Below are 15,734 nucleotides of genomic sequence, written 5' to 3' on the forward strand. Positions count from 1 at the left end.
ATTTCACTATAATCCAACTGTTTCATTGCAACAAAAATAAATCTAAGTCTTATTCAAAATAGTTTAACAGAATGCATTTTTGTATACTTTTCCCCCCCAGTATTTACAAATGAAAACTTTATATTGGTCATTTCAGATCCTCTAAGAGGAGAGATTTGAGATTTTACTGCTCCAGTCACAACAAAATGTACATATTTTAGAGAATAAACCCAATATTTTCTGGAATTAATGTCAATTAACATAGAATGAATAATGCATGTGACATGTGCAGATGTGCATGTTTTCCATTTAATAAAAGCCACCGCAATACGTAAATCTCCATTATGGCTAGGGACTGATACAATCCATTGTTGTGGAGTAGTTTTCAACTACAATGGATCTAGACTTCAATCTTAAGTTTTGGTGGCAAATTAAAAAAAAAACCTATGTCACATGGTAGTATTTTTGTGGCTCTTGGGATATTTTTTGTTTAAAAAAAGGGGGCTGGCCCTGCATGCATTCGAATATGGCAGTAGTTACATTAAACTACCGCTGGGTGGCAGCAATTCGCTTAAGATGGGTATTTTCCGCTGCAGCAAAAGAAGAAGAAGGACTTTCGTCACCATTTGTCGTCAGTTGGTTTAAGCCGTCGACGACCCGAACAACAACCATCTGCAATCACGATACTGAGCTCAAGAACAAGCAAGGTGGGTCTCGTACGAACAACATGTACGCGGTAGTATTGAAATATACAACCCGTGAGACGTTCTATGTTTCCAACGACGCCGCTCGGCTTCAAGCTAACTCAGATAAACCGGCTTTTAACCGTCAGTGTTAGCCTAGCTAGCTTCGACCGCGTCACCCTGTGAATGCTCTTACGCGACGGGGCTAACGCTTGATAATAATGGGACTTTAGCACCCTAATGTGAGTCGCGCTAACGCTGCCGTTACGATGCCATTGTCCCTTTTGACTTTTTTTACTTCAGCACAGTCGTGTTCAACACTAATACCGTTTATTGGTGTTGTGGCGTAGATTGGTAAGGCCTAGTGATAGATGGAGCAGGCCGACACTAGCAATGTTACGGTTTTGACGTATGCAGCCATCTTTTAAGTATCGGCACCGATATAACACACTCCCCCGACAGATAAAAGCATCTATTCTTCATGTACGTTTACAGTACAACCGTGTTTATTACAATGCGATTTTACGTCCGTCTGTTTTCTACACACGACATCTTTGCATGTTTGTCTGTCATGCGGGATTCCTCTGTCCTGTACATATTGTAAATATGATATAATATGTGCTTTGTGATATAGGGCTCTACAAATAAATATAAAGTGTACTTTTATGGGACTATGCGCACAAATATTTCTAATCACTCTAATTTCGGGTTGCGCAGTCAAAGCCCATTCCTTACCAGTTGTATTTTAATGGATATAGCTGCCAATGCCAAGTCCACCTTCATAAAATGCTGAAAACCTTTTCACTTTGCTTCCAGATAAGTCACTGACTTACAACCATGTGGGATGGACCAGGGCAAGGACCACGGGGAGGACCGCCCTTTCGGTAAGAGAGCATCATTCAGTCAGTCCATCCAGTGGAAACAAAATCACATCAATTCAAAACATCTTGTAGTAACTGCACCTTTGTGTTTGTCCTGTCATGCTCTTTGTTCAAATGTAATATATCAGTGTTAATGTTATATATATGGTGCATGATGATGTAGCTTAGTACTTTTTTATGCACATATTTAATGTATAAATCATTTTCCCAATTCTGCTTTTGACGGCTCGTCTCCTCTTTCTTTTTATGTCAAATTCTCTGACAAATTTCTTTAGGCTCACAGTATTTATTACTAGTATGCCCACTCTTTCACTGTGTCTTTATGGTCATTTTTGGGGCAATTTATAAAAGGGACTTTCATATTATTTTGAAGTAAGTTTTGTCGTTTTGGTAATTTGCATTTCAAACAAACCAGTAGCCTAATATCTTGATGTGTATATATTCCAGTGGTGATCATCGTGGAGAACGGTTTGGCGGCAGAGATCGTCCCATGCCTGATTTTAGAGGTAGAGATGGGATGAACATGGGTCCCATGGGTCCTATGGGCCCAAGGCCTCTAGATATGCCACCTATGGACATGAGAAGGATGGAGGGACCCCCCATGAGGGGGCGTGACATGGACCCACGGGATATGCGAGATAGAGAGCAGAACAGAGATTTTTGCCGACCTGGAGAAGAGCCAGACTTCACTCTTAGAAGGCAGTATGAGACTTCCATCAGAGACAAACTCATGAATTCTTCTGGTTTCCCTGGACCAGGCAGGAACTCAGGAGAAATGGGGGGGAGGGGTATGCCACCACGGGAACCAAACAGATTTATGGACATGAGAGACAGAGAATCATTTAATTATGACATGCCACAGTTTAACAATCCCAATACTGATGGAAGAAGAGGGTTTCCCATGGACCGAATGGAGCGAAATGAGGGATTTAGGGACGTGCGTGACCGGCCCCCAATGGCCGCTGGTGACTCTGATGGCTATAACATGGACATGCCGCCACGTGAAAGGAGAATGATAGACACTGACCGACGAGGAGCACCGCCTTTCAATCAAAGAGGTGGGTTTGATTCTGATATGGATTTCAGAAATCGTCCACCTGCTGAGAATAGAGGCAGAGATCGATCTCCCTTAAGATTTGGAAAAAGTGATGGCCCTCCAGGGGACAGGGGGAGATCCGACATGCCTTCAGATGTTGCTGGCCCTCAAAGATCACAGTTTATGGGTGCAGAAAACATACCCAGAGGGAGAGAATATCCAGATTCAGGTGGCAGCCCCCTCATGGATTATCGATGTGGTGAAGAGATGACTCTTGCAGAGGAATGGAAGAACCGCCGAAAGGACAAGAGTCCTTTCGTAGAAATGGGTAAAGGTATGGGAGATGGACCCAAACCAGGCTTCCCTGTAGGTTTTGGCAGGGATGTGAATGTGAGAGATCCCCCACCATTTCAGGAAAGGGACAGAACGTCTGTTGAATTCCCAGGGAAAGATGTTGGCTTTCCTCGTGGTGACCACTTTCCTGCAATGAATCTACCACCAATTGCCAGCAAAGTCCCCCAAGACCGTCCGCGCCAGGAAGTACCTCCTCTTACTGGCCCTCTTGGCAGAGAAAGTCAGAGCGAACATTGGCTCGGAGAGAGGAATCCCAAGCATAGTCAGAATAAATCAAATTGTGACGAAAGGCTCCCTTACCACCAAGAGAAGAATCAGCCCTCACATGTGATTCAGGAGCCAAATGTTTGCTTTGAAGGGTTAAAAGAAATGCCACACAATCAAGGACCTGCCAGGGTGGCAGGAAAGATGGGGGCAGAACGGGATTTCCAAAGCAGCAGCAGCACCGTACAGACAAGAGACCAAGACTACAGGGACATTGATTACCGAACAGGGTCCGGGAGGGCTTTTGATTACAAACATGAGGTGCTTCCAGCCCCAGAGAAAGTCATCAAAGAGTCTAAACCAATCACACCTTCAAAATTTAGTGAGTCTGGTTCTCAGGTGAGTGTATTTTTATTTTGTTGCTAGTATTTGTTTGTGAATTGTATTTGCATTTGTCATAATATTTCAATCAAAATTCTGCGAAAGGACCAAGATTACAGGAATGCAGCAGTGGAGGACAAAGTTTCCAATACAATATCCATAATTGGAATTCCAAAGACTGCCACAATGGAGCAGGTAATAATCAAACTGATAAACAACTTGATGTGTTAATAATTATTATTATTATGGTTACCAGACTGTGTCCATTAGTTTGTGTAGAATGTGTTGCATAACTCTTTTGACACTGTTTTGCAGATCCTTGGTGCCTTTGCAGTCCGTGAGGGTGTGCCAATGCAGGGGATGAAAATCAAAAATGTTGTTCCAGGTAAGAATTCAGTTTCTTTGTGGAGCTGTTTGGGGCAGTCGATCGCTAACGTGTCCCTCGACATTTCGCTTTTACGACATTCGAAACTCCGCATTCTCTCTTTTTTTTTTTTTTTTACATCGTTGGTTGCTTTTGTTGTTGGTGGTCTGTGTGAACTCGCTCAGCAAAGAAGCACAGGGGGGGGCGGGGGTTCTGTTATGCCATCCTTTTTCATGTCCGAGGATTTCAGGTCATTGTGACATTTAGAGGACTTACCAAGGATTCAGTATAAGGAGCTTTGGAGAGTGTCAGTCATAAAAGATCTGTGACAGGTGACTCACTGAATGTGTCACCGTGCCACTTCTAAGTACTGAAAAAAGACAAACCTGAAATGGAGACTGTCTTGTTAGTGCTTTGTTCATCCTGCTGATCTAAAACATCTGCTTTAGAGTGTTTTCCCCCGTGGATCATCATGGTCATAGATGATGCCAAGCCTTTTTGTGAAGATTATTACGTCTCAAATGCTGTTCATTCTGCAGAAAACATCAAAATGCCCATCAGCGAATGATATTAGGTGCCTTTTTTAACATATGATATAAACAAGGCCGGTAAACTTTCTGTCTCCATGGTGCTCACCACGCAGTCGCTCACTGTGGTTTGGAATATCTGTCAGGAAAGGCTTTGATAAAGCCGAGCCTTAACAGACAAAGTCTGATGTGACATCAGTCATCAGAAGACTGAATAGGGGGGAAAAAGCATAAACAAAATGTGTCTTCCTGAAAAGGTATGTGTGTCAGTCAAGGTGTAAAATTCCGCTTTACACTGATTTCGATGTATTCACGAACTGCTGTCTTTTATGTTTCAGTGGGTGACTGTCATTACTGGCATTGACTAACAAAAACCCATCTGTATTTCAAATGCTGTCCCCAGGTTACAGCTACGATACGGCCTATGTGGAGTTTTTAAACCTCGAGGATGCAGTCCACTTCATGGAGTCCAACAAGGTGGCCCATCCTCGTCACTCTACGAAGGCCGTCTCTCCCATCAGGATGATGAGGGGTTGAGAGGGCATTTAGTAGATGGGGGAGGGAGAACATCTGTGAAGGGGTTGCTTTAACGTTACAGTGAGCTGAGATGATGTTAGTTGGTGACATTTTTAAATACGTTAAACCTCAACAGTTGGTCCTAGTATTAGATCAATAACATTTTATATACTTAGTACTTTAGGTTACTTGTTCAGAACTAGAAATATATTTAATAATCTTCAACTGTGTATGTACACAGACAATACAATAGTTTATATGCCGTACGAGGCACAATTACTCACATTTCAATGCCAGACCCTAACCCTGGAATGGATTTAACCAGAACATACAGATGTTTGAGGGGGGGTGGATACATCCTTCCAGAGGATTGCCTAACAATTAAGAGGTTTTATCATTTTAGGAAGCCTTAATGACAATGACGGTACTGCACGAAGCCACCATGTCATGTGTTGTTATCCTGCGTTTGTAAAAAAAAAAGGGGATCGAAGGAAATTACTACGTGCAGCACTTTGAAATCTTTGTCAAAAGGCAAACCTTTTGAGTTTTGGTTCTCAAGGAAGCGACTGCAGATCGAACACTTTTCATATCAATGCCTTGGCGGAGATTCTGCCTGAAAACGGCGTCACGTTAAAATAATGCAAAGGGGCTGGTTGTTGGGGGTGGGGATCATTTTATACATGTACTTATGATGTAAACAGTAGAAAGAGTTGGTTTTCATTCCAAAATAATTACCAGAGGAGGGTGCATTGTGGCCTGGCAGAGGTTGAGCCGGGTGCAACGCCTGCCAGACAGCCCTTGGTTTTTTTGCTCGGACAGCTCCTCCGCTATGATGCCAGACTGGCCTCTTTCCAATTAATGAGAAGACGAACGTGACCTTATTATTGAGAACCCTTAGTACACGTTTTGTTATCTGCAGGTCAAATTTTTTCTTTTAAAAAAAAACTTTTTTAACAGGATTTTAGGGCAGGTAAAGCGTAGTAGTGATCTTAACTTGGGTGTATTTTTCTCAGCCATGTATGGGCTGAGATTGCGTCTGTTTTTTCTTAGTAGCTTTGCCAGTGTCGTGGTGCTATGGATGACATTCTATTAGTCAGTTGGTCCATTTCTCGTTGCAGAGGGAAATCTCTCATGAATGTAGGATGCACTGCGGTGATATTTTGTCCAGATCATCGCGGTCCACAAAGGAAGAAGCCTACTGATTTTGGTGACTCTCTGAAGCGATTCCGATCATCTGTGGTTGTCCCGCTGTTTTATCCAGTGAAGTATCTTGACATCTCATTGATGGATTAGCACTATTTGTTATACTCCCATTCATGGTTCCCAGAGGATGAGATAGCTTCCCCTGACTTTGCCTCTTGCAAAACCGCAAGTTTGTATTTGTGCTTCAGAGCGAAATTTCTCAACAACGGTTGGCTGGATGAGCATGCATTTTGGTGACGACATTGTGGTCTTTTGCGCAATTCGGTGATCGCCCTCACTTTTCATCTCGCACCACCAAGTCAAAGTTTTAACTTGTCTAATACTTTGATTGATCTATTTGGTGTTCTTCACAACGAGCCTCACTAAGCTGCTGGTGCCCTGCGGACTGTCATCTCCGACTTTGCTAAAGGGTGCCTGTCCTCTTGATGCTATTCTCTTGAACTCATCGATGGTGAACTTTGGGCACCAGGATTCCTTTCTTTCACTCGCTTTGAGCAATTTGTGAAGGACTTTCACATCTTGACACAATTAACCGTGTCTTTAACGCTGGCCAGGATTGATGTGTTTTGATTATGTCTGCAAAATTGTAGAGTAGTCTGTTAGCTAGGGGTAGTTGGGATTGGGTGAATTGTTGCTGAAATGTGTAGCAGTTTGTCTGGCTTTGTTATTGCTGCTATTGTGCATTATTTGTGCATTGACCATTGCTCAGGGGAAAAAACTAGATGATGTTGCGTGAAGGCAATTTTTAATAAAGATTCAAATCTCCACTTAGAAGCTACCATGAGTGGTAAAGGATGCTTTGTTTTATGGTGTGACCTCATGTGCAGTTTTAATGATTCCTTAGTTTTGTGCAAATATGGTTAACTCTGGAATAAACAACTGTGGATTCAAATGCATATTGAGAGGCACAATCTACATTAGCATTATGGATGTACAGCACAATATTCCAGATTTGCAAAGTATGTTTGTGTCTGCCATGTTTGAAAGCAGTCTAGTCTTGGATATTTGGTGTATGATCGCAAGATTTGGTTGGACCTTTTACCTGCTGTGAGACTGGTTCTCATTTGGCAAACAATTATGCCATGGACAACGATCAGCATGTATTTTGCTCATGATTGTTTTAGTTATTTTCAAGCCAAACACTTCCTGGTTGCCTGCTTTTAAGTCTTGTGGGTTTGCTGCTGTTTTTTGGGTAGTTAACTGCATATCTTTGGTTTTTGGGTCAGACAATTCCAGCAATTTGAAGATGTAAATTGTGTTCAGCACTTATACCTTTTTTTTCCCTGACATTTTATACACTAATTGCTAGAATCATCTGCGCAATAGTTGATACTGAAAATAATTTAGCCGTAGCCTTAATTTATAGTTTTCTTTAAACTATTTAATGTAGTGTCGGGGCAAACCGCCTGTGTGAAGCACGATCCTCGATCTGAGCTTTGCTCGCCACCATAAGTGTTCGCCCGTTTCATCCTCAGCAGTGAAGAGGAGGGCTAAACCTGCCACAGTGCATGTTGGGTGTCATTGGTGTAATTTCAGACATAAGTCACCGACGTCATACGATGCTGATTGACTGTTTATGTTCTTCTTTCAGGGATCCCTAAAGGTTGGCACTAGAACGACATCCATGAAGTACATTCAGCCAGACGAGTGTGAAAGAAGTGTTCATGTGAGTGAAAATGATTATCTTTTGGGTTTTTCCCCTGTAGTTTAACAGAAAGTCTTCAAGGAAAAACATTTTTTGAATCATGGTTGGGTCACAAAAAGACACCATAAAAACAAAATAGTTGATCTATTCCCACAGTATAATTTCATTACAAGAACTTAGCCATACCATAATAACATTGTGTTTCTTTCTTTAATGGCAATGCTTGAAAAAGAAACTGTACACTTCCTGCAGGTGTTTGACAGTGAAAACCTTGTTTTCCCTCCTGGGAATGATTCTGTTTGTGTAACAGCAGTTCAGTATGTACAGTCTCACGTGAGAGCTTAGATCGGGTCCTAAAAATCCAGCCCAGCCCGGCCCGACCCATTAACTGTAGTTATGAGACCATTTTTTAATGGGCCGTTATAAAATACAATTCCCAGTTGTTTGAAACTGCGTGTTTCTTCTTTTCTTTTTCTGAAGCGTGCCCGCATTTAATGCACTTGACAAAGCCGACACGCATGTTTTAACTTGTGCAACTTTGTACACAAACAAAGCAAACACGCACAGATAAACACACAAGCAATTACAATCAGATTAAAAATGAATAATATTAAAACAGAGACAGAGGACTACCCAAAAAAACAAACATGCATGATTTAGGGCCCGGCCCGCGGACGGTGGTGAGGAATACTCGGGCTCCGGCAGAGAATCTAAGCTACATATTGTTTGCCATACTACAGTTTAAAATAATTAAACGTGTCCCTTCCTTCCTTTCTCTGTGAATCAGGAATCAGATCACAAAGTACCTCAACTCCAGGAGCCCCAGTTGCCCAGACCAGATGAGCCTTTAGAGATGTTGAAGACCAGCCTGAATGGGTCCAAGCCAAAAGCACCTGTGGAGCCATTGTCCCCCACCCAATGGAAGCGTAGCTCTGACCTGACTCCCGAGGCGTGGCAGCAGCAGGTGGACCAACAGCTCCAGCAGCAAGAAACCGAACAGCAGGCGGAGTCTTGGGGCACCCGCAACCTTCCTCATCCCGGCCCAAACCCATCTGACTCGGTCTTTAAAGACAGCAAAAGTATGTTGACTTCAGTCCGTAGCCATTCATGGATACATCTGTTAAGTGTTATTGTAAATCATAACCATGTCGGGTAAACAACACTTTTCCTTTGTGTTCTCTGAGCAGCCATGATCATAAAAAACGTGAAGCCCACCACCACAGTAGAGACTATCCTGAAAGCCTTGGACCCCTTTGCATATCTGGATGAAAGAAATGTCCGCTTAGTCAAGGCCAAGCCACCAGGAGCCAAGTGCTTCTGCTTCGTTGATATGGACTCCCATGAGGTACCTACAATATCAATGAGTATAATTTCTGTCAGAATTGGTTATTGTCCAGTGTTCCCCTGTGATTTCCCAGCACTTACAGTTGTCTTCTTTTGTAGCAAGTGACACGTCTTGTTGAACTTCTCACCAAACCCAGACCGCTTTATGTTGATGGAGTCAGAGTTTATGCAGAGGTTGCAAAACCTCTGAAGAACCAAAAGTAAGTCACCATGTTGTACGGTGTTTTTTTTTTTTTTAAATCTGTCATCTAGGTCTAGTTGAGAAATCCCATCTCCTTTATTTCTGATGATTTCCTGTCGTATTCAGTTTCAGAAGAGAATTTGATAAAACAAACAGTTCCATCCTTGGATATCCACCAGAGATCAGCATGACGGGGGTATGTAGTCTTAATTGGGTTGTTTTACAAAGTTATTAAAAAGAAGATAACCTGTGAATTATTGATTTATTTATTTGTTCTAATTCTGACTTATTAGCAGCAGCAGTTTCCACAACCTCCACAGCATTTGCAACCTCTGCCGCCACCTGCTGGTGCCTCCGCTGGAATGCAAGGTGGGACTCGGCTACACATTCTGCTCTCATGGTCTCTGTGCAGTGTTTATTATTACTAAATGTAACATTTTGTCACCAGGTGATTTGACGACTAGCGGCACTAATCCTGCTCTGTCATCAGACCCCAGCATCGCACTGGTAGGTTACAAAATAAAACGTGCAAAGAGACGATATCTTGTCTCAAAACCGTGCGGTAAATTGTACCTCTCCTTTTAACCCCTCGTAGGGAGTTGGCTATGGTGAGATCCCAGCTCTGGATCCATCGTTCCAGGCCGGTGGACCCCATGTGCTCACAGAATCAGCTGGGATGACAGTCCCCGCTGATGGATCTCAGCCCTACGTCTATGGTAAGAAACAAGCTTTCAAATCCAGAAAAACTATCAATCAGCTTATGTTTGTATTGTTACAACATTGTAGTACTCTGGTATAGCTGTTGTGATTTTTACAACAAGTAAATTGTGACGATTTTTAACGTGAATCTGACATTTTAGTCAATTAAGAACTCAAGAGAAAAGGTCTTAAATGTTAAAGAGGACTCGATGTTGAGGCACTTTTTCCTCAGACTTTTCTTTGATCTACTCTACTGGATTGTACCATCACTGTGCTTTGGAACTATAATGTAAATATCATATCTATGTGTCCCAATTGTTCCAGGCTCTGAGATTCCAGACATGACCAACTACTTGTACGATTCCACGTCCGGCTTCTTCTATGACCCGGAGACGACGCTGTACTACGATCCTACCTCCAGGGTGAGAATACAAGACAGCAGGGGAAACGTGTTGGAGAATGTCGTATATCCAAAAGCCATGCATGTGCTGTAGTCAGTAACCCACCAGAGAATATGAAGTAATACACATATAACCAGAAGTAACTGTATAAGTAAGGTTTTGTCAAATTTGGAGATCTTATTTTAACTTTCAGACTAATATTCACGCAGTAGAGATTCACAAATGGCTAACAGTCTGGAGGAATGAGTGAAATGTACACCTAAAAACCTAACCTCATCATGGAGCCACTATGTTATAATAATAGATTATGTGTTTTGAATGATTTCTTAAGAAGTGACTGCAGTTAAAGCTACATATGCACTAATTATTCTGCCTGTAGCCTCCATACATGTTTGATTTAGGTTGTCATTAATTTCTCTTTTGTTCTTTTTTTTCTCTCTTAATGTGTTGTGTATAGTATTTCTACAATGCCGTAACCCAAGAGTATATGTACTGGGACGCCGAGTCAAAGACTTACATCCCAGTACCGGGAGGGAACCCTACACCAACCCAACCATTGATCATGACCGCTGAAGACCAGGCCATTCTCTCCAACCCAGCAGCAGATGCTCCTCTGGAAATGAAGAAAGCATTGGATCCTCCAAACACGGCAGAAGATCAGACACTAGTTCCCGGTGCTGAGGCCGGCTCTCCTCTGGAGGCCGGCCCGACGACTTCAGCAGCCTCCGAGAGAAAAGACGACGACGACTCCAAAAAGGACAAGGATGCAGAGAAGCCAAAGAGTCTTGCTGCTGTCAAGGTAGCACCTCGGTTACAAATAGCAGTGCTCATAATGTGAAATGCCGTTATGTGAACTGGAGATAGTTGAGACGTTTGTTGCTGTTTGCAGATCATGAAAGATATGGAGCGCTGGGCAAAGATCCAGAATCGTCAGAAGGATAGTGTCCGTTCTGCGTCACCGATACTGAGGATGGGAATGGACGACGATAGGAGGCAGTCCAAGACTGCTGACGCTGGTTTCGCTATCTTTGAGAGGAAGGTTAGAGACTCTCCTCCAAAATCCCCGTCTATTTTGCATTTACTATGAATGTACAAATACAAAAATATTCATCATATCTTAATTATTTTGGGTCTGTTCTTTGTCTACCTCCTTAGATATCAGGTGTGGATGAGCTTTTCAAAAAGCCCCTAGCTCCTCCTAAGAAAGATGACAAGTCAAAGGTAGGAATCCTGTTCGTTTACTTCCTTCAGAGCTCCATTTTAAAAAATGGAGAAGTAACCACTAGTTTGCTTCCCCAGCGTCCAATGGGCTCCTTGGGTCTGCTGGCGTCGGACTACGCAGCTGGAAGTGATGAAGAGGTGGAAGAAGATAAGGATGAGGCAGCTAAAGGCAGTCAGGGCGGCCCGTCTGAAGACAGGGACACCAAGCTGACCGACTGGAAGAAGATGGCCTGTCTGCTGTGTAGAAGACAGTTCCCAAACAAGGACGCTTTGATCCGCCACCAGCAGCTTTCTGACCTGCACAAAGTACGACCTTTTGACCTCTGTATGAACAATGGTCGACACTGACTCTATACATATCGCCTCTAATACGCAATATATTGTCTCAACAGCAAAATATGGAGATCCACCTTAAGATCAAGAGGTCAAAGAAGGAGCTAGAGGCACTGGAGAACCAGGAAAAAGAAGTAAATGCAAATGTATGTGGTGGGGAAAGTATGCTGAGAAGAGTTGTGGGTTCAATACTGACAGTGGAATGTGTCGTTAACAGCTAAACTCCAGAGAACCTGCCAAGTCGCCAGAACAGAAAAAAAGAAAGCACCACCATCAGCCGCAGCATCATAACTCCTGGGCTGGAAGCTCCAGGTGGGTGTTTTTAACCGTCTGTTGTCACTGAAATGGAAAAGCATTTCAAACATTTTATAACTGAGATTTCTGCCTTAACCATTTGTCCTCTATCCTCAGGGAAATGCACAAAGTCAGCGATAGACCTGGTTTAGGATCCGAACCTGCCCCGGTTGGTGTAAAACTTTGATTTCATTGCAAAATGCGGTGTTTCTTGTTAGTTCATTAAACCTTTTTCAATTGTTTTTTTCTCTCTAGCCGAGGAAAAAGAAAGAGCCTGTCGTTTGGGACCATGCCACCTACAAACAAGCTGTACGCAAGGCCATGTTTGCACGGTTCAAGGAACTCGAGTGATCACATCTGAACACATCCTCACCTTTTGATAATATGTGAATTGTTAATATGACATGCTTGCCCTTACGTTCGCATGAGAAATCCGTTTGGCCGTCTTTATTGTTTCTCTGCCTTGGATATTATTCCGTTCTAGAACAAGAGTTTTCTAAAGTAAAATGCAATGAGAGAAACTACATGGTGCAAAAATCACGTGACAAGGCAACAGTGGAGCTAAACCGAGTCAAAAACAAGTATCTTTGACATCCTCAACAATGGATGTTGTATAGAAAGTGATTCATCATGCCATTGTTTTGAGCATTTCTGCCCATGTTTTATGTGTGGCCTGTACGTAGAATTGTGAAATGTGTCCAGGTAGTCATTTTTCTTGTCATACTGGCAACAATTATGTTTTGTTTTAAAAATCTAGCAATTTTTACATTTTCATTTTCACAAATTGCTATGTTGTATGTACACATTTTTAAGTAAAAAAAAAAAATATGGACTAACATTTTTGCTTCATAAGTGTTTTGTTTTAATTGTGTGGAACATTTTTAGCAGGAGATTCCTCCGCTGTGCGTGCATCGCCTGTCCACTAGGTGGCAGCAAGAGACCATGTTGGAATTGTGTCTAAAGAAAACTATATAGGCGTTAAATGGATACAGTTTTTTTTCTCCATATGGAATCCAGTGAAGGCTGATGTTGCCAACGCGTCTTAATACATTTGCTGCCTTGAACATGATTTCCGTTCTTAATAGCTGCAGTATTCCCCAGTTGTTCACTGCAGGAGTCGGAACATTAGGTCTCCCCTCTGACCTTTACCGAGATGAAAAAACAGCCCTCGCCCTCCCTACGGCCGTGGTTCAATGAGTGTAGAGGATTGCGTGGGTTTAGTGTGCTGACATACAAGCTCCTCTGAGAGCAGTAACAAGAACACTGGGGGATCCTGAGGAGCTGCAGTCGATTACAAACAGACATGTAACGCTGGAGAACGGGGAGCCAGCATCCTATTGTGTGTTTACTTCAGTAATGACTAAATCAGCTTGTGCTGAGCAACAGGTGTTTTCATGCCTCAAATGCCGTTTTCCCCCTCCGACTACAAAGGTGGATGTTTTGTTTCAGAGTGACTGACGACATGTGGAGTCTGTCTGTCTGAGGGAACGGCAACAGAGTAACAAAGCCTCACAATGTGAGTGTTAAAGCTCATCCTGTGGCTTGGCAACAAAACGGGGAAGCACAATAATGGCAACCGCACCGAGTATCTGCAGGTTCAGATGTGCAACGAAAGCCTGACGCATCAACGAATCGCTGCATTCGCTTTTCAGTCGTCAAATCTGCTTGAGTAGCTTGTATTTATGTGTTTTGAGTTCAACTCTGTGAGGAAGGGAACATAAGTAACGACTGTACATTTAGTTTGAAGTAGAGAAAGTGATTAAAGAGGGATTGTAGGTGAAACTTCCCGCCTGCTGTTGTCCACGTGGGATCCAAAGAGATTCCTCTTGTGTGTCTGAATCCCTTCCCTTAGGAGGGAAACATGTTGGATTGAGTTTAAACTTGTTTCAGTTTAAATGCTCCAGACATAGTTATGTAACTAATTTGATTCCTTCTATTATGTTGTACTAATCTTAAGATCATTAAATAAAATGCCGTCTCGGTTTACACTAATAACACAATTGAACAATGTTGCAATGATATAATGGAAGGAGAGACACACCATTATATTCCTATTACTCTTTAAAGTTTGGGTGGTGACTGTATTTCCATAATGGGCAGCTGGCACGTCTGCTGAAATCCAAGGTTTGATCACATCTTTAGATGTTGCCAGGTCTTTTAAATGACTTCCATATTTGCACAGTTCTTCTCCCCCTCTGGCTCTCCCGCTGGCGGGTTGAAACCATCACATATTTTAATTCCACGTAGGTCAGTATATCCTGCGGCATCAGTCAAACGAATCCATTTTCAGAGCAACAGATTTAGACACACTATCCGTGTATTTGCATATAAATCGAGTATTTATTACCTACATTCACATGGACTTAGGTTTTCATGCGCTTTATCTTTTCCTGACCTTACCGACTATTTAATTTAAATAAACTGTTTGATCATACAGGAAGAATGAAATACACATTTCAAATTACAGTCGTGGGAGGGGGGGGGACAGGCTGACATTTGGTAATGAGTCTTTTCTGACACAGAGGTTAGCAAAGCAGTCAGATCCTATAAAATACAATTTGTAACACAAGGGCAACAATATCAGCAGAGATTGGGATTTTGATTCATGGAGACATCTCAAATAAAGCCACTGAATGAGGGACTAGTTGCCCCCCCCCCCACCCCTCAGTGACAGATTTTTGTAATTAGCCAGTCTACGGAATGAGAATGAATGTGCAGTTAGTCTGTGAGGGTGGGCTGCCCGCGTTAGTATCCCCTGCATGTGTGAAGGGGAGCTTCCAGGCAGCAGGAAAAGGTGGATTGGGGGGGGGGAGCAATTATCCCAGCTGGACGGCTCTGAGCAGCAGGCGGGTGGAGCAGTCTGGGGATGAGACGGAGGAAGAACACAGTCAGCAGGACTCTCAGATGTTGAGATATGCTGTCAGTCCAGAAGGGGTGAGGAGGGGAGGGAGAGGAGCCTCATTTGGTTGCTTTTGATGGAGGTCTGACTCCAAGCTGCTGCAGATGGACAATTCCTTTTAAAAATGGACGGACTTCATCAAAAAATCCCCTTAAAAAGCTGATTTCCGCATGAAATCAAATCCATGTAGAGTGTATTATTTTTACCATATGCTTACATGTTGGATGACTGTGTGGTCATTTCACATCTCTGCTCTGTCTTACTACATATAGAAGGGGGTGGGGGTGGGGGCACACAAAGCACACAGACAAGACTACATCATCACAGGCTCATAGGAAAAGCATGCTTGTCTGAGCAATTTTCACCATCTGGCTTATCCTTTCAAGTGTAAGTTGAAAAATGCTGTAAGTTATTGATTGCTAATCTATAACATCATCTAAAAAAAGAAAAAGAAAAGGCCTTGTGATTGTCAGGTGTGGGACATACATCAGAGCAAAGCTCACGTTGAGTTTGGACCAAACGCTCGTAGCAGAACCAATCCTACTGGCAGACTGTCACCCAGAACATTATATACATTCAAAGCATTGGG

The 15,734-nt window shown here is 42.7% G+C and overlaps 1 protein-coding gene across 1 annotated transcript; it reads left to right on the top strand.

Moving 5' to 3' along the window:
• Positions 1-599: 599 nt before the first annotated feature.
• On the top strand, positions 600-13,078 carry rbm6 (RNA binding motif protein 6). Its single transcript, XM_084020681.1, has 23 exons — positions 600-686; positions 1,479-1,546; positions 1,991-3,536; positions 3,624-3,713; positions 3,834-3,903; positions 4,813-4,886; positions 7,720-7,794; positions 8,561-8,852; positions 8,961-9,118; positions 9,217-9,317; positions 9,425-9,494; positions 9,592-9,667; positions 9,747-9,805; positions 9,894-10,014; positions 10,322-10,419; positions 10,856-11,197; positions 11,288-11,437; positions 11,554-11,619; positions 11,698-11,925; positions 12,012-12,086; positions 12,170-12,264; positions 12,364-12,415; positions 12,502-13,078. Exons 2-23 carry the CDS (start codon positions 1,500-1,502, stop codon positions 12,595-12,597), a joined length of 3,981 nt encoding a protein of 1,326 aa, XP_083876807.1. The 5' UTR covers positions 600-686; positions 1,479-1,499; the 3' UTR covers positions 12,598-13,078.
• Positions 13,079-15,734: the final 2,656 nt, after the last annotated feature.

Source organism: Eutrigla gurnardus (genome assembly GCF_963514095.1).
Source record: "Eutrigla gurnardus genome assembly, chromosome: 2".
NCBI lineage: Eukaryota > Metazoa > Chordata > Actinopteri > Perciformes > Triglidae > Eutrigla > Eutrigla gurnardus.

What these genes read in the sequence shown, in the direction of transcription:
- rbm6 (XM_084020681.1), top strand. Translation starts at nt 1,500, where the DNA reads ATGTGGGATGGACCAGGGCAAGGACCACGGGGAGGACCGCCCTTTCG. An exon ending in CGGGGAGGACCGCCCTTTCG is followed by an intron (nt 1,547 to 1,990) that starts GTAAGAGAGCAT and finishes TATATATTCCAG; the next exon opens with TGGTGATCATCGTGGAGAAC. An exon ending in TAGGATCCGAACCTGCCCCG is followed by an intron (nt 12,416 to 12,501) that starts GTTGGTGTAAAA and finishes TTTTCTCTCTAG; the next exon opens with CCGAGGAAAAAGAAAGAGCC.